Source organism: Brachypodium distachyon, chromosome 5 (assembly GCF_000005505.3).
Source record: "Brachypodium distachyon strain Bd21 chromosome 5, Brachypodium_distachyon_v3.0, whole genome shotgun sequence".
NCBI lineage: Eukaryota > Viridiplantae > Streptophyta > Magnoliopsida > Poales > Poaceae > Brachypodium > Brachypodium distachyon.
In genome coordinates, this window is record NC_016135.3 from 4,982,331 (window position 1) to 5,006,644 (window position 24,314).

The 24,314-nt window shown below is 43.1% G+C and overlaps 1 protein-coding gene across 1 annotated transcript; it reads left to right on the top strand.

The window, feature by feature from the left end:
- The first annotated feature begins 14,322 nt into the window (after nt 1-14,322).
- LOC100832735 (transcription factor RAX2) lies at nt 14,323-17,378 on the top strand. Its single transcript, XM_003581349.4, has 3 exons — nt 14,323-14,838; nt 15,532-15,661; nt 16,277-17,378. Exons 1-3 carry the CDS (start codon nt 14,703-14,705, stop codon nt 16,998-17,000), a joined length of 990 nt encoding a protein of 329 aa, XP_003581397.1. The 5' UTR covers nt 14,323-14,702; the 3' UTR covers nt 17,001-17,378.
- The last annotated feature ends 6,936 nt before the right edge of the window (nt 17,379-24,314 follow it).

The window sequence follows — 24,314 nt, forward strand, 5'->3', positions numbered from 1 at the left end:
GCAGATCGAGGCTGCAGGAGGACGGGGCAGTAGCAGGATCCGGCTGCCGCCTGCCGGCACAGGGGAGGAAGAGGGGCACCATTGAGCTCATGGAGAGGAACAGGACGTCTCGCCATCGTCGCTGCGGGCGGCCGGGCCGGAGATGCTGCAGCTTGGCGCAAGGCGAGGCCTGCCATAGGGCCATAGGGGATGGCTGGACACGCGCGGGGCAGTGGATTGGATAAGGAGAAGTTGCGAGCGCCCGGTGGCCGGTGGACGGCGGTCGGCAGCAATCGCTATCGCTGCTTCTGAATTCTCATGCCTTATGCACGGCTGATGGGCTGAAACAGAGAGACACAGAGAGAATTGGGACAAATTAATATAGTGTGAATCTGAAGAGTGGGTGGGCTGTATACGAGCTTTAGGCTCGCCGAGCAGCTCGGGCTGAGGCTGGGCCCAGCTCGGACACCAAACGAGCCCAAAAGGCTGACTCGGTTCGGCCTTTCAATTCCGCATTGCGCCGAGCATAAGCTTTACCGAGCGATATAAATTGAACTCGATTTAAAAAAAAAAATTGCACCACTGGCACAGTAACTTTAGAGATGAAAGCAGTTTAATCCAACATGTTGCGAAATGAACAAAACTAGTCCTATAAATTGAGATTCGGATTGCTTAAAGATCCAAACCAATCAGGCGTTACCACCTGTCATGTGTTTTTTGAAAAAAAACCTCCTGCGATTATTGCGCATCCCACTCACCTCCTGAGACGTGGCCCTCCCCGCTCCAGGAACTCTCCCTCGCCGCCAAATCCTTCACCAGCGCCCTCCCTGCCGCGCTCTTCAGCCTCGCGGGACTCCGGAAGCTCTCCTTCGCCTCCAATGGCCTCACCGGTCGGCGTGTGTACAAATTTTTCTTGTATAGGGTTTTTTTGTTTGCAAAATTTCCACGGCCCGACGGCACTCCATCTAGCTGCCACGTGTCCAGTTCGGAAGAGTTAGACTAAAATGCTCCCGATTCGCAATTTCTGGGACTAATTTTCTTCATTTTGCAACTTGTTGGACTAAACTGCTCCCACCTCTCAAATTGTTGGGCCACTGGTGCAATTACCTCATCTCAAAAGCTCAACTAGAACGTCCATACTGACACCATCTTAACTCAGGGGATTGAGTTCTTCCCAAAATATTCCAAGTCGGGGAGTTAATTTTAAATACTTCCTCCGTTCCAAATTAATTGGCGTGGATTTGTATAAGAATACACGTCAGTTAATTCGGGACGGAGAAAGTACTACCACGACGTGCGGTGGTAGAAAGTTATTCCTTAGCTTGGGCCTTGAGCTAATATAGAAAATAATCTGCCAATTGGCACGCCATCACCAATTGCAAATTAATAGACAGTACTAACCAAGTGTCAACTTTCACGACCAATATAATACCTCCATTTCATATTAAATGACTCAAATTTGCCCAAATATGAATGTATGTATGTCTAAAAAGCGTCTAGATACATTTAATAGAAAATCACTTAATATGAGACGGTGATAAGGGGTGGTCCGATCTTCTTAGAGAGCAACGAGGATAACTTGTATGTTTCTACAAATCTTCCGGCTGTTCACCCATCGCTGCACGACGAACTTGCAACCCAATAGAAATTCACAACACCACACACTTGCGCAGTAGTCCGCCGACCACAAGCGGTTTCGCAATCTTCCAATTCCCAGCGGAACAACAGATTACGCTCGAACTTTCAGTAGATAAACACCCTAGCGAAACGAATATGGTGTAGGTAAAATTCCTGATCGAAACAAAGAGAAATTATATACTTTCAGATGAATGCTTAGAGCAATTCAACAAAAGGTTATGAATAAGCTAAAACGTGGTCTAACTCTAACCCTAAGCGTACCCCTTATATATATAGGCGGGGGACAGCCAAACACACAAACGGACTTAGATTCAAACTAGGTTCGACTCAAACTCATACAACCAATCCGAATAGGACTTCGCATAAACAAGGACTCGCAGGTCCGGGCGCCCCTTAGACGTGTCGGGCTCATCGTAGGCTGTCCTGGTGCGCCTCATACTCGTACTCAACTTGTGGTGGGCAGATCATTCTTGTCGTTGGCTGCCCCTTGCACATAAGTTGCTCCTCTAGTGTTTTGTATCCTCCATCTTCATTTGTGGTGCGCTTGCCTCCCTCTCCTCCCTCGCGCATATCTTGATGTTGGATAACAGCACATGATGATCCTCGCACGTGTCCTCCTCTCCTCCACGCTCCACGGTTGCCTCAGTCTCAAACCTGATTACATAAAGATACAAAGACTTAGTTAATATAAATTCTCATCAATATAAACATTAGGTGCAGATAGGAGTGAATTCACCTGTTGTTCTAATAACTTGGCACGTGCTCGTGTAATTGGCCTAATGCATAGATCATTGGGTTTGTCTTGAACAACAAGATCATCATTAGGCAAAGATGACAAAGGACTAGGGATGCCCTCCAAGGTCTTCTCCATCATATGGCGTCAAATCAGCAACGTTGAACGAATTACTCACACCAAACTTATCGGTTGGAAGATCTATCTTGTAAGCATTATCATTGATCTTGGCAAGCACCTTGTATGGTCCATCTCCTCGTGGCTGCAACTTTGACTTACGTTGTTCATGAAATCTATCCTTGCGAAAATGAACCCATACCAGATCACTGGGCTGAAAGAGCACTTTTTTCGCTTTGTATTGAGACGTGCAGCATTGTACTTGCCCTTCTTCTCTATTGTTTCTTTAGTTTTCTCATGTATCTTCCGAACAAAATCAGCACACTTGGACGCCTCCATATTCACAAGCTCTTGACTTGGAAGTGGCAGCAAATCAAGTGGCGTAATGGGTTTGAAACCATATACCACCTCAAATGGACAAAGCTGCGTTGTTGAATGTACCGCCCTGTTATATGCAAATTCCACATGCGGCAAACACTCCTCCCATGCACGCAGGTTCTTCTTGATCATTGATCGCAGCAATGTTGAAAGTGTGTGATTCACCACCTCCGTTTGGCCATTGGTTTGGGGATGACAAGTAGTGCTGAACAGCAACTTCGTTCCTAGCTTTCCCCAAAGCGTCTTCGAAAAGTAGCTCATGAACTTCACGTCACTATCAGAAACAATCGTCCTTGGTACTTCATGCAATCTCACGATGTCCCTGAAAAACAGATTAGCAATATGTGACGCATCGTCGCTCTTGTGGCAGGAACTAAAATGCGCCACCTTAGAAAAACGATCCACTACCACAAATATAGAATCATGTCCTCTCCTGGTCCTAAGCAATCCCAACACAAAATCCATGCTAATATCTTCCCGTGGAACACTAGGGGCAGGAAGAGGGGTATACAAACCGTGAGGCTTCAGCTTGGACTTCGCCTTATGACAAGTAATACACCTTTTGACAAACCTGTCCACATCACGCCTCATCTTTGGCCAATAAAAATTCTCATTGAGCATAAGAAAAGTCTTTTCACGTCCAAAGTGACCCATCAAGCCGCCGGCATGTGATTCCTGCAGCAATAACAAACGCACGGACGACTCGGGTACACAAAGTTTGTTAGCTCGAAACAAAAACCCATCATGTATGTGAAACTTATCCCATCCTTTCCCATCCTTACAAAGATTATAAGGTGTAGCAAAGTCACGATCAGAAGTATATAAATCACGTAAACTCTCTAATCCAGGAACTTTAACATCTAATTGATTCAAAAGCACAATTTTCCTAGAAAGAGCATCAGCAACCACGTTTTCTTTACCCTTTTTTATGCTTAATAATGTAAGGAAAAGATTCAATAAATTCCACCCACTTAGCATGTCATCGGTTCAACTTAGCTTGACCTTTCAAATACTTTAAAGCCTCATGATCAGAATGTATAATGAACTCTTTAGGACATAAATAATATTGCCAAACCTCAAGAACACGAACAAGAGCATATAATTCTTTGTCATAAATAGGATAGTTCAATTGTGCACCATTCAATTTCTCACTAAAATATGCAATCGGACGACCTTCTTCATCAAAACACCACCAATACCTATTCCACTAGCATCACACTCAATCTCAAATTGTTTAGCGAAATTAGGTAAAACAAGCAAAGGTGCAGCAGTTAAACGATTCTTCAATTCATCAAAAGCATTATCTTGGGCTAGTCCCCAAACAAAATCAACGCCCTTTTTAGTTCATTCAATGGGGCAGCAATGGTGCTGAAATCTTTCACAAAGCGTCTATAAAAACCAGCAAGGCCATGAAAACTTCCAACTTGACTAACATTGACAGGAGTATGCCAATTGTTAATTGCTTCAATTTTAGATTCATCAACCTCAACCCCATGGACAGAAACAACATAACCCAAGAAAATGACCCTATCTTTGCAAAATGTGCACTTTTCCATGTTACCAAATAATTTAGCATCATGCAACACTTGCAAGACTTGTCTAATATGATCAACATGTTCAGATTCGGTGCGGCTGTAAATAAGTATATCATCAAAATACACAAACACAAATTTCCCTATGAAATGCCTTAAAACATGATTCATCAAACGCATGAAAGTATTAGGTGCATCAGTTAACCCAAAAGGCATGACTAACCACTCATATAGACCGAATTTAGTTTTGAAGGCTGTTTTCCACTCATCCCCTTCTTTCATCCTAATTTCATGGTATCCGGTACGCAAATCAATTTTAGAGAATATAGCGGCACCACTCAACTCGTCTAAAATATCTTCTAAACGCGGAATAGGATGACGATATCGAATAGTGATGTTATAAATCGCTCTACAATCTACACACATGCGCCAAGTACTATCTTTCTTAGCAACTAAAATAACAGGAACAACACAAGGACTTAAACTTACGCAAATATAACCTTTATCGAGAAGCGCTTGTACTTGTTTCTGAATTTCCTTCGTCTCATCGGGGTTCGTACGGTATGGTGGACGATTGGGCAGCGACGCTCCTGGAATCAAGTCAATTTGATGCTCAATCCCTCTCAACGGTGGCAAACCAGCAGGGATTTCATCCGGAAACACATCGCTGAATTCCTGCAAAACATGAAAAACACTAATAGGCAGCGGGGTTATCTCGTTAGTAGAAAGAAGGACACCTTTGCACATAAGCACAAAAGGCTCCAAAGTAGGATCCTCATTGAACTCTCTCAAATCTGATTTGGTGGCTAGCATTACTAAGGAATTCTCTCCCTCACCGTTCTATTTACCACTCAAATTTGGCTTGTGGCACTCTCTCACCGAAAGTGGAGTCGCTCGCCTATCTAATCTCTCACGCTCATTCTCACGATTTACTTCAACTTTCTACCGTGATTCATTAACAATCTGTTGTGGTGTTATCAGACGCAATATCACCTATTTGCCATGCCAATGGAGACTATAAGTGTTAGCTCTCCCATTGTGACGAACATCTCTATCGGATTGCCACGGGCGTCCCAACAGCAAATGACACACGGTCATTGGAACCACATCACACTCAACGGTGTCCTTATATGGTCCAGTCTAAAACTCAACACCCACCATGTGGCTAATCTTCCTGAAAAACAGATTCAGGATCAACCTCATCACCGGACTCATATTCACCTGTTTCTTCATTCACAAGCATAATCCTCTTATTGGGGCAATCTCGCTGGATATGGCCTCGTCCGCCGCAGGTATGGCAAATGATATCCCTGTTACGGGCGGAAGAATTAGAGGACGACGCAGAACTAGCACCGGGCTACACCGGCTTCTTGGCATTAGAAACAGCAGCCTCGGGCTTGCTATTGAAGGTGCCACGTGACCCGTATGTCGTACTAGGGCTAGACACGCTGCTCGCTGTCCGTGGTGTAAAACGACCCTTGGCAGCGGTAGTTCGTGCAGCAAACTTCGCATCCTCCGCCAACTGAGCCTCTGCTTCACGTGCTTGATGCAGCAACTTCGTGATATCATGGTATTGGTAATGCCGGACAATGCGCTTGACATTGAAGTTCAGACCAGAGAGGAAACGCTGCATGGTTTGTTCGGCATCTTCATGCACGCGGGCACGCTGTATAATAAGCTCCATCTCCTGATGATAGTCATCCACGGACTTGGTACCTTGCTTCAAATTCTACAACTTATCATAAAGAGAACGGATGTAGTTGCGTGGAATAAAACGCTCACGCATCTCTCGCTTCATGGACAACCAAGTAACAGTAGCGGGCAATCCTTTCTCTTCTCGTGTTTGCACAAGGTTCTCCCACCATAGCAAAGCATAACCATCAAATTCAGAGGACGCCAACTTGATTTTTTTATCTTCGGTGTACTCATGCATGCGCCATAACTTTTCAACCTTCAGCTCCCAATTGAGATACTCTTCAACATCATTGGAGCCTTCAAACTTTGGAATTGTAAACTTGGGCCTGCCCAAGCCATCATCATCACGTTGGTGTGGCTGCCGGAAATCACCGTCAACATCACGATGAGCAAATCCACGACCATGCGGACCACCACCACGACCACCCATCCCGCGACCATTTGGAATGTCATGGTGCACTCGGCGATCACGATTGCCTTGCTGAAACCGTTCACGTCGACCGCCATCATCCTCACGATGTGCCTCCTCACGACCATGGACACTCTCGGCATCACCTTGCAACCCTTCCAAAGTGGTTTGAATAGCACCAATGGAACGCTATAGCGCGTCAACTGACTGCTGCAACACGGTGATAGATTGATGCGTGTCAGTCACGGTCTTCACGGTATTTTCCACTTTCAGCTCCATGTTCTGCACTTGCTCTGCGAGGGGATCAATTGGCCGAGTTGACGCTGAAAGTGCATATGAAGCGCTCATATTGATAGAACTGCACCGGGGCTGTAGGATCTTGCTTCTTCTCCACATCATACTGATCAGCGTTTCTAGACATGGTAGACACAAAAACAGCAGCAACCAAGTGTATATATATAGGTGGAAACTCAACTCACTCAAAACTGAAAATAACAAGGTATCTTACCGTTCCGAAGTGAATTGAAAAGGCTACTTACCGCTGCGGTGGCTGAAACGCACGTGTGTGTGATCAAGCGAATTTTATGGGTCAAGACTATCACACGACAACTAAGGTGTATAAGGTGGAGCTTGGTTGGAATACCTAACAACACCAAATTTACAAGGCCTAGTGCTGATCGTATGACTCGACTCACACGGGAAACACACACGGTGGAGATAATTGGGGCAAATGCAACTATATGGAGGAGCTGAACATATGATATACGTCGGAGGTAAGCTCGTGTTGCAATGCACAAGGAGAGACACTAGCAAAAGCTCAAAAGAAACGGGCACAAGATTGCTCAAACGACAATTGAAAACAGCAAATTTTGGATCACAAATTTTCCGCTACAACGGCAGATAGCTAAAAATGATCCCGGGAGTGTAAAAACAGTACAGGCTCGAAAAAAATTCGGAGAGAGTTCCAGACTCTTTTTTTTTGTTCTCCCCTACTCTTTCCTTCCGGCCGAAGCTTTCCGGGAACTCAAATCAGATACAGATCAATTGGATCTATTCTGATGGAAAACAACTCTAAAAAGGAAACAAGAACAGCCCATGAGCAAAAAATATGCTAGTCTCAAATAGGTATGCTTACGCAAAGAAGGGAAAGGCTATCACTCGGAAACCAAAACCTACTAGAATTCGGCAACTCGGATCGGCAAAGGAAGTCCGACCCCAAGCTGAACTCGGATTGGAAAAAGAACCCGATCTAACTCTTGGACACGGAAATAGCAAACCCACTAGGAGTAGGACTCGAATACAAAACTGATCTCAACGACTCCGACTAGAACAAGGAGAAAACCAATCTCGCCGATTGCTAAAGGACTCGGAAAGAAGAACCTAGACGATCTACTAAACGGAAGAAAAAGTTACACAAAGGAAAACGACCAGCAACTAAACACAATTAGAAACGGTGCAACTAAGAAGATGGCAAAATCTAACCTAACAATTTTTGTATGGCCTTTTCTGGATAGGACGAAAAACAAACCTAACTACGGGTAAATTATGCTCACCGAGGAAACACTGGAAATCTGATACCAAGATGATAAGGGGTGGCCCGATCTTCTCAGAGAGCAATGAGGATAACTTGTATGATTCTACAAATTTTCCGGCTGTTCACCCGTCGCCGCATGACGAACTTGCAACCTAATGGAAATTGCAACACCACACACTTGCACAGTAGTCCGCCGACGACAAGCGGTTTCGCAATCTTCCAATTCCAGCGGAACAACAGATTACGCTCGAACTTTATGTAGATAAACACCCTATCGAAACGAATATGGTGTAGGTTAAATTCCTGATCGAAACAAAGAGGAATTATATACTTTCAGATGAATGCTTAGAGCAATTCAACAAAAGTTTCTGAATAAGCTAAAACGTGGTCTAACTCTAACCCTAGTCGTACCCCTTGTATATATAGGCGAGGGGCAGCCAAACACACAAACGGACTCAGACTCAAACTAGGTTCGACTCAAACTCATACAACCAATCCGAAGAGGACTTGGCATAAACAATGACTCGTAGGTCCGGACGCCCCTTAGACGTGTCGTGCTCGTCGTAGGCTGTCCTGGTGCGCCTCATACTCGTACTCAACTTGGGGTGTATTATTTCGGTTGCAACTCCTGTATTTACAACCGCATTTGTGCGATAATGTCGGGCGTGGGTCCTCAGTGTCGCTGGTGTGCTGGTTTCGATGGTGAATTCATACCACACTAGCACTAGGAGGGCTCTTGACCGTCGTGTTATACCGGTAGCGTATACTTGAGTACATAGCTGTCAAGTCATGTGTAGCTTGGGTCATCATTGTTGATATGTCTCAAAAATTCTTTGTTCATAAATGGTGCTAGAGAAATCAAGGAAGAAAATCACGAAAATGCCATATTTTTAGCTTGCTTGGTTGCCTTAGACGTGGGTTATTTTGCTTGTTGCCTTAGGCACGGATCATTAATCGGTATATTTGTTGCCTTCCGAATTAGATCTATTTGCTCCGGTGGTTCACATGGAGGAAATATTTTGTTTTCTTGGGTAGTCAGGAAGAAGGATGAATAGTATAGATATTGATAGATGTCAGAAATAATTACTCAAAAATAAAGAAAAATAATATTGGGGAAATTTTATAAATAAACTTGTCCAATTTAATGGTATAATTTCCCTATCCACAAGTAGTATTTTTTTATTGCCATGATAACATGTTAGGTCAAACACTCTTCGATTTACTTGAAAAAAAAAAGGAGTAACCATACTATATGTACATGCAATGAGTATGTGGGCAATCATTGGATCCACATGGTGTCGAGACCTATTATCCACATATTCCCCCCTTGCTACAAAACGTCACGGCAAATTGTAATATTGTTCATCCAGTACCACACATTAATCAACGTATTATTGCATATAATCAAACATGCATGTTAGGTGTGCTATTGGACAGTTGTCGTTGGACCTTTGCCTCTCTTGCATGACTCACAATGGTCGTACATATTGCAGATCGATCGACCGATCAAATCCATCAAGAAAATATTGTGACGTGACGGCGGCTGTCTCGGGTGTAAACTAGTGGGCATGTGACTTCCAAGGAAAGATTCGAAGTGGAAAGAGAGAGCAAAAATACTCATAGGGGTCAACGTACGTTCGTATATACTTACCCGACATGCGCGTATGTAACACACTTATTGTGCATGCATCACTAGCATTAATTTATGTTCCTCTATTTTCTTTTGCGGTGATTAATTTTTGTTCCTCTGTTATTTGCTGTAGCTGAACTTGTGTAGCATCCGAGCTTTTGCTTTCTTCGTCAGATTTCAAAGGATGAATTTATTTTAATCTTATCTTTTTTTTGTATTTAAAATATATACATGTGAACACCAAATGATTAGCGCCGAGTTATTTCATTCCGAGCTCAAGTTTTCTGAGTTCATTCAAGTTTTAGATTTTCAGCATATGACCAAAATAAAAGGACTTCCAAAAAAAAACAGAGTAGTGAATTCCACTTTTTACCTCATGTTTGTTAATTTGTGACAGTGTTTACCAATTTAATATTTTGTGCCACAGTTCACCATCTAGTTATTACATTGTGCCACATTTTATCCAATTTAACAACTTTCCCTGAATTTTACATGGCGGGCCCACAGGGCATATACTCCCAGTCCGTACGACTTGACCCTCGACCTTCTTATACCTGCCCGATCCAATTCTCAGCTCAAGTTTTATGTGGCACAATATATTGTTAGATTGGATAAAATGTCGCCCAATATAACTACGAGTTGGGGATAAGATGTGGCAAGTAATATTAAATAGTGTAAACACTGTCACAAAATCACAAATAGGGGAAAAAGTGGAATTCACTCATCTTAGTCTGTCGACTATTTGCTTATTTTAGTTTTAGTTCATGAATACCATTATACTAGTTTAAGCACTAGACAAATTTGGTACGTAGCCTCAGTAAAAGTAAGTGGGCCCAGGCCGGTGGCGGGTTTTGCACACGTGGCAGATTGATCAGAGAAATAAACAAATGCACAAGATAAATGAATAATAAACCAGAAAGAAAATTAGAAAGAAAAGGAAATCATCTTTGTAGAAAAGTGAAATTTAAAAGGTAACAATATAAATATCTTTGAAATGATATTTAGGACCAGGGAAATTTTTAGATCTTTTTAGAAGACTAGAATTTCAAAATAGGGGATCATACGTATATGAAAGAAGTTCAAGTAACTCATAAATAATTTATGGACAATAATGTGAGATTAAGAAATACGGCATATTCTATGAATTAATTTCACTAATCGTATGTTTACAAGTTGCCTTCAGTTCCATGGTTCTTAAATTTTCTCTCATGCATGTTTAGAAATTTTCATTTTAATTCAAGCTTATTTTCTTAATAAGTAGTTTTCATTCTTCCCTCAATGAATTGCAAGTTTTTATTAATTTCCTTTCTGGATATGTTTTACTTTACATATATCTTTTAGAAATTTGGATCTGATTTCCTTTTACCTCCACGTCCACGTCCATGATACTGAGGGACAAAATATACATTTATCTCTCCCTAGAAAAACTATATGCGTGCGGCCGGGGTTTAATTTAATTTCACTAGAAGAAAGGTCACTGTCCTAGTGTCCTTGTTGATGCATCTTGCCAAGAAATTAAAGTCCTTAATCAACTCCTGTTTATTTTACCTCACCCGTGCAATTGCACATGCAGGAAGGGCCGGTACTCCAGTAAGGTTAATTAGGTCTCCAGGAAACTGAACGAGTGCAGGTTGTCGTAGCTTTTGCGCAACGTAATTAGCACACGTACGTCCTACGCAGTATACGTACGCGACAAATACACGGAGCTGCTTAGCTAGCTATCTCTTTCGCAGATCGGTACCGATGCCTGCAGCTAAATGTTCCTGGGAACTTTTCTCATGAATACGCGTGACAGCGAGAGGTACATTAATTTTTGCGCAAAAAAACGAGAGACGTACAATAATTAAGCATGCATGCACTGTTTGCGTTTATTTGCTGGTTTATTCTGCCGCCCATCGAAGAAAAAAAAATACTCCACTATGGACGACGGCTAGGGTTTTCAAAGTCTGTTACCTACCAGCCCACCAATATATATACCTGCAGCCTGATCGACGTGATCCCTATTTGATTTCCAAGGTCAGATAGAGCTGCGTTTCCATGAACTTAATTTTTTCCGGCATGAAATTAAACAAATCGATCGGGTTGAAATTTCAACAGGACTATATATATCAACTCAAATTAAGATAAGTACTGGTTTCCATTTCAAAGTTTGTTACTGCGTGGAGCTTTCAGTAATTGAAACTGTATTTTATTGTACTTCTGCGACAAAAGCTAATGCGTCTACGCTGAATCAATGTGGCATATTCATGCATGAAACTTGTTGCGCATTGGCAATGTACCTGGATTAATTATTGGTAATTAATATTTAATCGGCGGAACACAACCCGAATTGAAGTTGCAACCGTGTGGACTTGCATATATACTTCCACGCTTTAATTAGGATTAAATTGTGCATGACTTTCACTGTAAAAAGAAAACTTAGGAAGGGCTTTCTATTTATGTTTGTTTAATTGGGTAATTTTCTTAAAATTCTCTACAGTAGTCCTATCAATGCCCTTTATTGCAGGAAAAAAAGAGTGAGGAAGAAATTGGTCATTGGCGTAGTACATCTACACTACAATCTGCTGGAGCACACTTTTCAAACGCTGTTCAAATCAAGCTCTAGAGAATTAAAAAAGTTTAAATCACAACAACTCTACAAGTTGAATTAGCTTATAGACACACAGTGTAGAGTACCAGGTTTTAAAACCTTACCCTTCCACACCCTAGGAACCTTCCCAAGTGTGGGTAAGACAACCGCAACCATGCATGTCCATGTCCAATCCAAGGTCTCCCTGACCTAGGGATGCAAACATGATCCCACATATATCCCGTTTCTAGACCGATGATCTTTAAATATTCAAGTCAAATTTAATTTAAGCAAAAATGTTGAGCTAGCTAGCAAGTTAATCAAGTGATATATTTTTTTTCGAAAAGGAGGATAATCCCCGACCTCTGCGGCGGTTGATACACAAAGCCATAAATTATTAGAACTGGGCAAAGCTAGGCATCAATGCCAAAAGACATCCACCTAGAAAAGAAAAAACCATATGCCTCGCAATAGTGACTCAACAAAACTACCACAAGCCCTACATGGAAAAAGACCGAAACAAATGAAAAGAAACACCGGTCCTAAGCAAAGCCTTCAAGAAGGAACGCCGCACATGTGCCGATGATGACGAGTCCAACCGTAGGTCAAACTTGGGGCTTTCATCCCGAAAAAGCCGAGCTTCGAGGCACCACCTTCATCAAGGACACGACACATGTGCGTTTGGACATTGCCTTATCAGGGATCAAGTGTTTCCACCGGAGTGCACAGACTTGTCGTCAAAGCTGTCTCCACCATCATCGCATCACCGCCTAAGGAGACATCGTTATCCAGATAACGCTGAGAAGATGCTAGAATACGAGAGACATCCACTGCGTCGCTTTGGCAACTACGAAGATCTTGTGGTATCCATGGTAGGGATGCCAAGCTCAAAGCACTTGCAGGCATCCCTAGCTACCATGGTCACCGCGAGATCTTCATCTTGGCCACGCTGGAGGGACGGCATAGATGCACCCTTGTGGCCTTGTCCACCTCTCCAAGTAGTTTCTAATGAAAGTGGTGTGCAAATTATTTTGCTACCTTTCAAGAATGAACCCCATAAATTACATGAAATTTGCTTAAGTATAAAGTATGCAGTGTTGCACTAACATAAACTACAAGTTCTTCTATAAGAGACACTACTACAAAACGAGGCATAAACGACCCCTATTAGTGGCAGGCGGGGCAAACTTGCCACTGATAGCCTCCTATTAGTGGCGGGTTTCTTAAACGCGCCAACGATGGCTCCCTGTCAGTTCTAGATTGCAAGTCAAAGAGTAGGTTAACAGCGAGCGAATACTATTCCATATGAAAACCTGACATTGAACTACGTACGAAGCAGGAACAAAATATATTCTACTTATGTTTGTTAGATGACGTCGACCAAGCTAGATAGAAAGGGTGCAGTAGTCAAACTTGTCAAACTTTATTTGACTACTGACATCTGAAGAATTATTAAAATTTGTGTTGTCACATAAGTATATCAAAATTCCAAAAATTTATGCTAACATTTTGGTAGCATAAATAATTGTCAAGGCTACATTTTAATTATGAATGGACAGTACATTTTTTCCGAAAAGGGATGGTGTCCCCGGTCTATGCATCAATCAATGCACATAACCGTTTCATTACAAATTATTCAAAGGTAATCAAAAGTCAGACAAATCACTAATGGGATACCGCGGATACAAAAATAAACCAGCGGAAAAGATCTAATATGAATCAAGTCGTCTAGGACACCGCATAACACCAGAACAAGATCTTCTTTTCTCCCCAAAAAGCATTTACTTTTTACTTTACGCGTGCTGGCCGGACTAGCTAGTAGCAAACAAAACACACGCACGATTCCATGTGCAAGTGTACTTTGTTTACGGAAAGGGAGAGGTGTAGGGTAAGGCACGGTAGCGCTAGGCTACGAAATATCGATTTGAAGGGGCCCGGCCCACCAGCTAGCCAGCAAGCTGGAGTTGATTGAAACCAAACATGCAAACACAAGCCTAGCTAGCTAGGCACACTTTGACTTCTTAGAGCATCCACATCGTCTGTCTCCCTCTCTCTGTCCTGGTCTGTCTCTCTCTCTCTCAACTGTCTCCTGTCAGTCCCTTATATATTTTTCTGTGCTCTTGTTGCCTTGTGCTGATCCCTCCCTCTATCTCCATCTATCTCTTTCTCTATGTCTGCGCGCGGTTCTGGCTATAGCTAAGCCCTCTCCTTGCTTTCTGTGCCATCCAATATATCTCTCCTGAAAGGAAGTGTTCCCTCTGTCCTCTAGCTATCCCTCCCAGCACACAGAGCAGCAACAAGCTCTCTGCCTATCGTCCTGCCAAGCTGCCTTCCTCGGCAGCTAGCGAGAGCTGGAGTTTAACAAAGGAGGGTTAGGAGCAGCAGTGAGATTCGGTAGCTAGCTGCTAGTTGGTGCTGCCTTCTAGTCTAGCTATAGCTTAATTGGTTTTCTTCTTCTTCCTCTTCCTCTTCGCGTCGATCCTGAGTGATGGGAAGGGCTCCATGCTGCGATAAGAACAACGTGAAGAAAGGGCCGTGGTCGCCTGAGGAGGATGCCAAGCTCAAGGAGTTCATGGACAAGCACGGCACCGGCGGCAACTGGATCGCGCTCCCGCAGAAAGCAGGTATATATATACGGATATTATTGGATGACGAGCTTTGATTTCAGTTCATAGCTAGATCTATATGTGCTGTTTTCTGTTAGGGGATTTGTTTAATCATTATGTGTTGACATGGGTCGTCCGGCCGGCCTCTTAATTTGCAGATGATTTCTTTTCTTAATTTGTTTTTTCGCTTGCTTCCCTGGGATCACTTCAATTAGCTATAGGATCGTCGTTTTTTTTTCACGCGTCTAAAATCACAAGATAGAGGATAGCATGTAGGTATAACTCTCCCTCTCCCAGCTGGTAATTTGGATAGAGACATGACTGTCGAAATTCTCAATTTGTCTTCTTCTGTGGCAAGTTTTTCTTTCTACTTATCATTTCCCCTTAAATTAGGAGTACTTTAACTAGGATCATCACCTATCAATTTCATGCTTTGACAAGCAATCTGGCTTGCAATATTTCTCTTTCCCTCTGCACTGCCATCTCTCACAGACGTTCACACTGTTTTTCCTGGGCTAGCTTGCATAACACTCTCGCTGAGTCCCCATTCTCAGAGTCTCCTCGTGACCTAGTGCGTACAACTAAATGCATGCTCGTTTTGTTCTCCTGTTAATTTCTCGCATATGCATGCTAAGTATATATTTTCTTTCTCCCTTTTTTTCCTCCGGTTAACCGATGGATTTCTGACCCTTAATTTTCTTTCTTAATTAGGATTGAGAAGATGTGGCAAGAGCTGTAGGCTTAGATGGCTTAATTACCTAAGGCCAAACATTAAGCATGGGGAGTTCACAGATCACGAAGACAGGGTCATCTGCAGCATGTATGCAAGTATTGGAAGCAGGTATCAAAGCTGTTATTTTCTCTTAATAACCTGTGCTCTTATCTCAATTTGAGGAATGTCGGTATTACAAATTTTTTACAAAATTCAAGGACATAGAGTATATGCTCTAACACGTGAACCTGCAAACCTTCCATGTGAGAAACTGACTCGAAGCAAGTAAACAAATTTTTAGATTAAATGTTGCAGATTTGCATGTTACAGTACAAACTGTTTACCAAATAATCCTACAGATGCATGACAGTTTCTGCTCCCTAGAGGAACATATCTCCAGAAAAAAAAAACATATATTTGTGTACTGTATAAGTATACATCTTGTGTAGTTGTGTTCCACACTACCATATATAGATCTAGTCACAGGCAAGCACCTCAAGACTAATGTGCTTTGTGTGGAGTATTTTTACTTAAGAGATGAAGACAAGAAGTTAGCTAGGAGGATACTCTAATGCATGCATGCAAAACTACAAAATCTACTGCAAATTAGCATTATGAATAACTAACAATCAAGGAAAATAAATGGAAGAACACAAATGTATAGATACATCACACATATAACACATGCATTAATTAGGTCTAAAGATGATTCAATCTATCAATGATCGAATACTCCAAATTCAGGTGGTCGATCATCGCGTCGCAGCTCCCGGGCCGAACGGACAATGACATCAAGAACTACTGGAACACCAAGCTGAAGAAGAAGCTCCTGGGCTCCAACACGGGCAGCGGCCCTCCGGCGCGCTTGCCACGGCATCACCCGCACCAGCACCGGCCTGTGCAGCTGCTCCCGTACTCATCATCCCCTTCTTCCAACTACAACACCAGCAGCTTCTTCCCCGGCGCCGGCTCCCAGCTCCTCAATGCCGAACCCCACGGCCACCTCATCATCCCCACGCTAACCCTACAGCCCCAGTTACAAGACTACACCATGCTCAGCAGCTCCCTGAACCCCATGGCGAACCACAACCACAACAACAATGTCGACGCCTCCGTGATGAACCACATGGTGAAGGAGGAATGCGGCGCCATGATCGTGTTCGGCGGCGGCGAGCAGCAGAGCTGCAGCTCCTCGGACGGGACGCAGTTCGGCCAGTTCGGCGGGCGCCATGGGAAGGAGCTGAGCATGAGCTTCGACAACAACAACAATGGATACGGCTACGGTGGATATCATCATAACAATGGCGCCGCCGTAGAGCAGGAGGTTCAGGCGCAGCTGGACTACGGGTACGAGGAGATCAAGCAGCTGCTGATGACGGCGGCGGGCGGCGGCGGCGGCGATGGTGGAGGACTCCATGACCAGCTCATCAGCAGCTCGCACGCTGCTGGCAAGTTAACCATGATGTAAAGTAAGTTAAAGGGAGTAATTATTAAGATCCAGGCGCGTAAAGAAGATGAAGAACGTACCATTGCTAAGGTGTGTGTGTGTTTCTTATTGTGTCGATTTTTTTTCTTTCTTTTTCTTTTCTTTTATTTTCCTTTGATTTGTGTAGTGTTGGGACGATCGATCCCGTGTCACGGCTGCATGCATGCATGCGTGCACGTGCGTGCCAGCGCTGCATTGACAGCCTGTGTGTATGTGAGCGTGACATGGGACCCACGTACCAGATTCTCTCTCCCCTCTTCTTCCTGCTACTGTTAATTGTTGATGTACCCCTTTTTACTCTCTCTTTCTCAGCAGAGGTATAGTGTTATGAAGTTCATATCAACTCCTATTACTGTGCAACCTGTCTGAGTCTGACTGCTGTCTGAGTACCTTTCCACGACTTGATGCTGTGTGGGGTATTATAGTACTCGCTTGGACTGCATGTCTGATCTCCTCAGTCAATATATCTCTCTATTACACTCACTCTGTCTCGTGCTGTAGTGCGTAGGACAGCCCAAGTGTGTGCACGTGAAGGCTTACACTTCCGAAGCATATCGATTAAAGTTGTGAACCATGTCGACTTGTGGATGTGCTCTTTTGGTATGTCTGGCTCTTAGCCTTTGCAGGTACAATCCAACAAGTTGTTAATTAACCACAAACATGATAGTTATTTTTTTACTGGTAAGATTAGTTTACAGCCAACGAAGACATTGGATATATGAAACAATATACTTATATCACCTGACAGATCTGTCAATTGGATCGACCGAGTGCAAGTGTGCGGGGTCGCAGCACAACAGCACTCTCCCTCTCTAACCCCTTCTATGCGGCTTCTTACTCTCTTCTGCTCTCTCCTCACCCTCACCGAGGGGCGGAGGGAAAAAAAATGAGGGTCCGAATAGAAGAGAGGATTTATTGACGGGGAAGGGGGGGAGGTGTGATAAAGCATATGAAAATGCAGGGGACTACGAGAATTTCTAAATCTTAGGAGGGACAAGGGCCCCTACTGCCCCCCTACCCCCGCCCGTGCCCATGCCTACGTCTCGTGCTCTCTCTCTTTGTCTTCCCTCAATGCCATTGAATCACATCGTCCTCTGCTCCTTTACCCTATATATCTCCTCATCCACCGGGTTCTTTCCCTGCCATCTCTTCTTCCTCATGTGTCATGAGGATTTCATGGTGGAGGTAGCTACCTACAAAATGTGATAATTCATGGTGCCGAGCTCATCAAGAAGGCAATGGAATTGTGGGCAATAATATATGGGTTTGTGATCACCAATCTTGCTCTGGGTAAGGTTTTGGCGAGACGGAATCGTGTGACCGGCGGGCTCTAACCAGTTAAGTCAGGTGGCTCCATTGTTAATTTGAGTGTTGCGGTAGTTGTTTTGACATGCTAAAAGCTCATGTATGCTTTCCTGCATAATACAGAGACAAGATGTTACGACTATTCTGTAAGTTTGTTTCAACTGCTGCAAATGTGTTCTCTGCGTATGTCTGTTTCCCCTGTTGTATATCTGTTGTGATACCTATTTTCTGGAATTTCTCGTAACAAAAGTGGATTAGTTGCATGCATAAAAGAAGAATTGATGCATAGATACGTCTGAGTTGTTGCATCACAGTCTGTGTGAATATTAGGACTGGCGTGTCCGGCTTATAAGAAAATTAGGACTTGCGTGTCCAGTTTCATACTTTAGGGACTAAAATGACACCGCGGCCATAATAATAGGACCGAGGGTGTATTTACCTCTTTATTTTTTGCATATTTTTAAGAGCCCATATATTGGAAAAGCTGCAACTGCATACTTTTTTTTTGCATGAGGGATTATTTGCTGCAGTGATATAACTCTTCAAAATGTTGATTTAAGTTAGATCATAGGGTCCAGAAGGAGACTGATTTTTCCCAGGGTTGGCCTACATATGTTCTGGGTATAGCCTGTCACACTCTGACGTACGTAGACAAGGTTTGGAAGTCACTTAAAATCTATATATGCAGAACGGATACAGACAAGTCCGTGTGAATATTCGTACATCCGATGAATATCTCGGTTGATGGCTATGCAAAATTGAAACGTCAGCTAGCTGTGTGGTGTCCTGTATCGGCCATAAGTTTCTCTCCGGCCGTAGTCTAATTTAAGCATGCAATTTTATAAAGTTTGGCTGCGAAGGACAGATCGAGCGAGCTAAGGAAGCGATATCTCTGCAGTGTAAGTTACCGCGAGAATCGTGCCTTGTCTGTCAGCCACCGCATTGTTTTGTAGCACTTGCAGTTGCAGAAGCTGGCATATGTAGATGCAGAGAGATCGATGAAAGATACCGTGTGGGATCAGAGACCAAAAGATTCCGTAAAATTTATTTAAGTAGTCCGTGTGGACGGACGGACAGAGTGACAGACATCGCCCAACGACGCGAGGGATATCCGCCTCCCTGTCGCTGACGATGCTCCGCTGTATAGTCCTTTCTTTGAGACTCATGTACATGAACCATTTTTTAAGAACGTGTACACTACCAGCTAGTTATTACTACATGGGTAATGCAAAATGTAATAATTTTTTAACGGAGTGTCCAAACAATGTGTTCTGAGGGAAGAAACACATGTCGGTACGGTGGTGTGGAATGTCGTGAGTGCATGACTCCACCCACTAGGGTTCAAATTCTGATGTTCACAATTATATTTCAGAAGTTTTCCCCACAGTTTTTCCATTAAAAAAAATGTTCTGACGGTTCACTTTTTGAGAACTTAGAAACAAGATCTCATATTAATAGATATTGTTTATTTATTGGTGTCATATCTAATGACCTATATTTGGGATGCTAGAAATGCAATGGTCTTAAGAAGCCGGCTTATATCCTCATATGCAAGTTGTAATCTGACTTAATTTAGACTAATTGCTTCCGCCAAGCGTCAGCAAAGTCGGCTGCTAATCTGTGGCGCCCGGTTATCTGCATGTAATTCGGACTCCTAGCGAGTCTGAAACTTTCTTTCGGACACTGGTATAGGTTGTCATGTGTCCAAAAGTGAATCACATTCGTGATTTGCAGCCTTTTGAAACGTGGTTTTATGATTTATGCTACTTTATTATGCACTTTATGATATGTTGTTGTCCCGTGAGATTTTGATGTTAGGTTGTCTTAAACTTAAGTCTCTTAGTGTTTCGTTTGCGAACATAGTATTCTTTTTGTGTTTAACCATTTATTATGGCTTTATACCTTGGACTTGTGTTTATGCCATAGAGTTTGGTCTTTTGAAAAACTATTTACTTGTATGATCATGCCCGTAATGGTTCCACACATGTATTTGTATCATGTTTTGGGTGCCTAAAATCTCCTATTTTTGGGCCATAGTGCATTTTCTGCAAGCAAAACGCTAAATGATTTAACGGAGGATCAGGCCGACACTAAGTCACTTAGCACGCTATTTTAGACCATGTGATTTTTTTATCGGTTGATTCGGTTGGCACGCATACTCTGAGGCAAATTTTGTACTTCCTCCGTTCAACAACAGATATCTATAGATGCATTCAAATTTATTCAAAATTGAGACATCCGAACGTGAAATATTATTTTACACCAATAACGCAGTCGTTTAAACAACCTACGAGGCCATGCACCAATCAAAAGATCAATCATTCGAAGAAGAAAGTAGCAACTTTGCTACCAGCTAGTACTAGCATGAAAAGAGAGATACTCTCCGGACTTTTGTCCATGTACGAGCGAGGCTGAGAGACGGAAGAGATCATAATAGTTTTTTAAAAGCGGCAGGCCGGGCACTGTCAATTCATGGGTTTCATATATATAGCTGGTATCGTCGTGCAGTGGATGCATCATCCTAGTTAGAATCGCAGTCGCAAATCGGTCAACTTGCACATCATATTGTAGCTTATCCATCCGACAAGGCTGTTGAGAATATAAATATATATACTAGTCTCTTTCCATCAGTTCGGATTTTTGGTTGAGTTGGCTAGCACATCAATCTAATATGATATCGAAGCGGTTAGACTAACATCGCCGATCCTTGAACACATCTTCCGCATCATGCCGCCTCCGGGGATATCGATATCCGTAATCTCCCCGGAGGGTTCTCCTCCTTAGTAATTAGATCGTCTTGCATAGGTACAAATTTCCAATCTCCAATATTGTCAATTAGATTGATTTTCAAATTAGCCACGAATATCCAACGATCTCTGCGATCGAAGCTCTCGCCAGTGACTTCCACAACCAGATTGGTTCGCACCTAGAAGGCAGTGCCCTACCCGGCGGCGCGTGCTTTACATCGACATCGCACAGCGCTGCCCGCGAGCGACGAGTACTACATCGATCCCTCGCTCCCCTGCATTGCCTGCGCATGGCAACGACATCGACCGGGCAGATTGACGCGGAGCCGCTGAGACGGCGATCGATCACGTCCATGTACATGCATGTGTGCACAGACGGATATGCATTGGATAGCCAGCTGTAAGCACGCCCGTGTAGACTCCAGCGCCGGAACAAGCTGCACCCAGCCACATCGACCGCCACTCCGCAAGTCCTACCGCTGGAGCAACATCCGCTTCTGCATCACGGCGCATCGACCACGGGAGGGAGAATTCTTGCACACGGCATCGACGGATCTTCGACACGCGCACGACAACGGCACCGATCTGCATCACCTCCTGGGCTCCTGCACTGCACCGACTGTACGACTACATCACCCCAGCTACCTACGAACTTCGTCGAGTACATCTACGAGAAGCACATGGACCATCCACACGTTAGGCCGGTGTGGAGCGAGATGCAATCTTCATCGACTTCTCAGACGCGGCACGACACGGCATCGACACACCGTCGCCACAAGGGACGCCTTCGAGTGACGGATCATCGTCGGCATGCCCGCTGATACGCCATCGCCGACACACTTCATCGCCAAAGGTCTTCATCAATGTGGTCTCGTGTTGAGAATATAAATATATATGCTAGCCTCTTTCCATAGTTCGGACTTTTGGTTGAGTTGGCTAGCGCATCAATCTAATAAAGGCCCCCAATGTGATGGATGCAGCAAAAAGTTTGCCCAAAACATAGCTAATTATAGATCAGTAGCTGGCTAATTAACGTGGTCGATCTCCTTGGACTGCATATGTCGTATATATGACAAAAGTCACATTTTTTTGAAAATGGGAACATCTTGTTCTCTGTATCGATCGGTAGGCATATGGTTACGAACCATAGACAAAAGTCACACATATAACAAAAAAGTAGCTGGCCGGTGCATGGTAAACTAAGACGAGATGTGAAAAATAATAATAATTATACAACGTCACTTCCAAGCATTTTACTTGAGAATTTGCATATATGCCAAAAAGAAAAACTTGAGAAAATTTGAATATGTATCCCAAAAGGAGAATTCAGTAAGTGAACCATGCATGTGTCATATGTGGGGTTTACTAAACTTTTAGGAACAACAAAGGTTGCTTTGGAAGAAGGCTGGGACAAACAAACTACATACTCTATCCTATACAAAAACAAATGAAGAAATGTCAGTACTAATTCAAAAATGATAATATTGAACAGTGCAATTATACATAATTTTATCCAGTTCGCATTGAAAAATAAATCCAAACTTAGCAGATGGCACATTGGTTCCTGACTACTGTGTCTTTTTTTTCTTGCAGACATACGGTATTCATGGATGGGTCACGCCAAGCCGGCGTTAATTTTGCTCCCTTGCCAATGCGCGAGCCATATATTTATGTCCCCTTCTTTCTATAGCTCTAAACCATTTTCGATACCATTTTCAGCTAGAACGCCATTTTGAACATACTTTGCCTTCAGGACTTGTGCACACAGGGCATTAATTGTTACAGCCTCCATGCCTGCTCATTAACAAGTTAATTGTCCAAAAGTTAATTGGAGTACTAAGCCGTTGTAAATTAACCATGTTCCGTGGATTGCTAAATTTTAGCTCATTTTGTAAGGTTAATGACATTAGTTTACTAAGCCGTGGTAAATTAACCATGTACGTTCCGTGGATTGCTAAATTTCTCTGATCGCACATGGCAGTCAATCACAGCAACAACGGTTTGTGGCTATACGGAAATATATCACCGCTAGCTCAAGACTGTCGCATGTTTTCTCGTTATCAATTAATGTTATACATGCATGCATAAAAGTATCAATCGCTGGTTATCAATTAAGGTTTTGGACCGTGCAACTTGCACTAAGTTTCTCGTTATCAATGTTCTACATCTTTACACATGCCTCTAAAAAAACGTGGTACTACAACCGCACAGCACATGCACGTAAAGTAACTACAGCTATGACACATGGAGAATATATTGGTAACATGAAAATAAAGCAACCTTTTTTTAGCAAAGAAAATAAAGCAACTAATTAAGTATCGGTAGTCCTTCGTCTGGTCCTAGTAATATGGAATTATGGATCCATGCAGCTAGAATAAAACTGCTTTTTTTTTTAGCGGGCTAGAATAAAAGTTAAAACTGCTATTGCGCCAGGGCGGGCAAAGGAACAGCCTAAGGAGGTGCTGGGCCATCTAGGTTTTAATAATTTAGGCCCAAAATCTTTATAATGCTTCTTTGTGCATTTAGAATGCACCTAGGCTGGAGTACGTGCCCATAGCACCCGCCTCAGGTCATCCATGACATTCCCCTCAAAAAAAAAAGAGGTCATCCATGACATTATGTTATGAATTACTACAGTAGTTGTCTTCTTGTAATTTGTACTCTGCGGATCTCTGGGTCCACGACATTGAATCAGCCAAGAAGGGTCAAGATGGCCCAGGCCCATCTAAAGAGGCCCACCAAGCTGAGCTAGTCTCGAGTCGTCCACCCGGCAAAGAGCCGATTCAAACTCAACGGCCACAGCATTCAAGACAGGCGTTACCATTACACTCTATAAAGTTGGCGTGCTTCAACGCTGCAAAAAAAAAAAAAGTTGGCGTGCTTCAACACTAGTAACTTATTATAAAGGCACATATAGAACCGGGTATTTCGACCATCCCAAAAAAAAAATACCTTTGTTAAAGAACACATCCTTCACACGCCTGTAAAAAAAGGAGGATCAGTCGGCCGTATCTTGTTTTTCGGTAGTTTTGAAGTGCGTTTTGTTAGATGGCAGCCCATGAATGTGCTCGTTATGCAGCCAAACATGGTGTTTCTTCAGATTGGCTAGAGTTAGCCCCTAGTTTTCTTATTCATAGTCTTAGGACTGATTGTAAGCAAGTGTTAGCAAATTAATAAAGCCGTGTGTTTGACCTAAAAAAAAAGTCGGCCGTATCTTGGCTTGCGAGAGGGGGTTGGAATGAAG

Excerpts from the sequence above, each read along its gene's own strand:
- LOC100832735 (XM_003581349.4), top strand. The coding sequence starts at position 14,703 with ATGGGAAGGGCTCCATGCTGCGATAAGAACAACGTGAAGAAAGGGCCG. Across the intron at positions 14,839-15,531 it reads CGCGCTCCCGCAGAAAGCAG|GATTGAGAAGATGTGGCAAG; the intron begins GTATATATATAC and ends TTTCTTAATTAG. Across the intron at positions 15,662-16,276 it reads TATGCAAGTATTGGAAGCAG|GTGGTCGATCATCGCGTCGC; the intron begins GTATCAAAGCTG and ends CTCCAAATTCAG.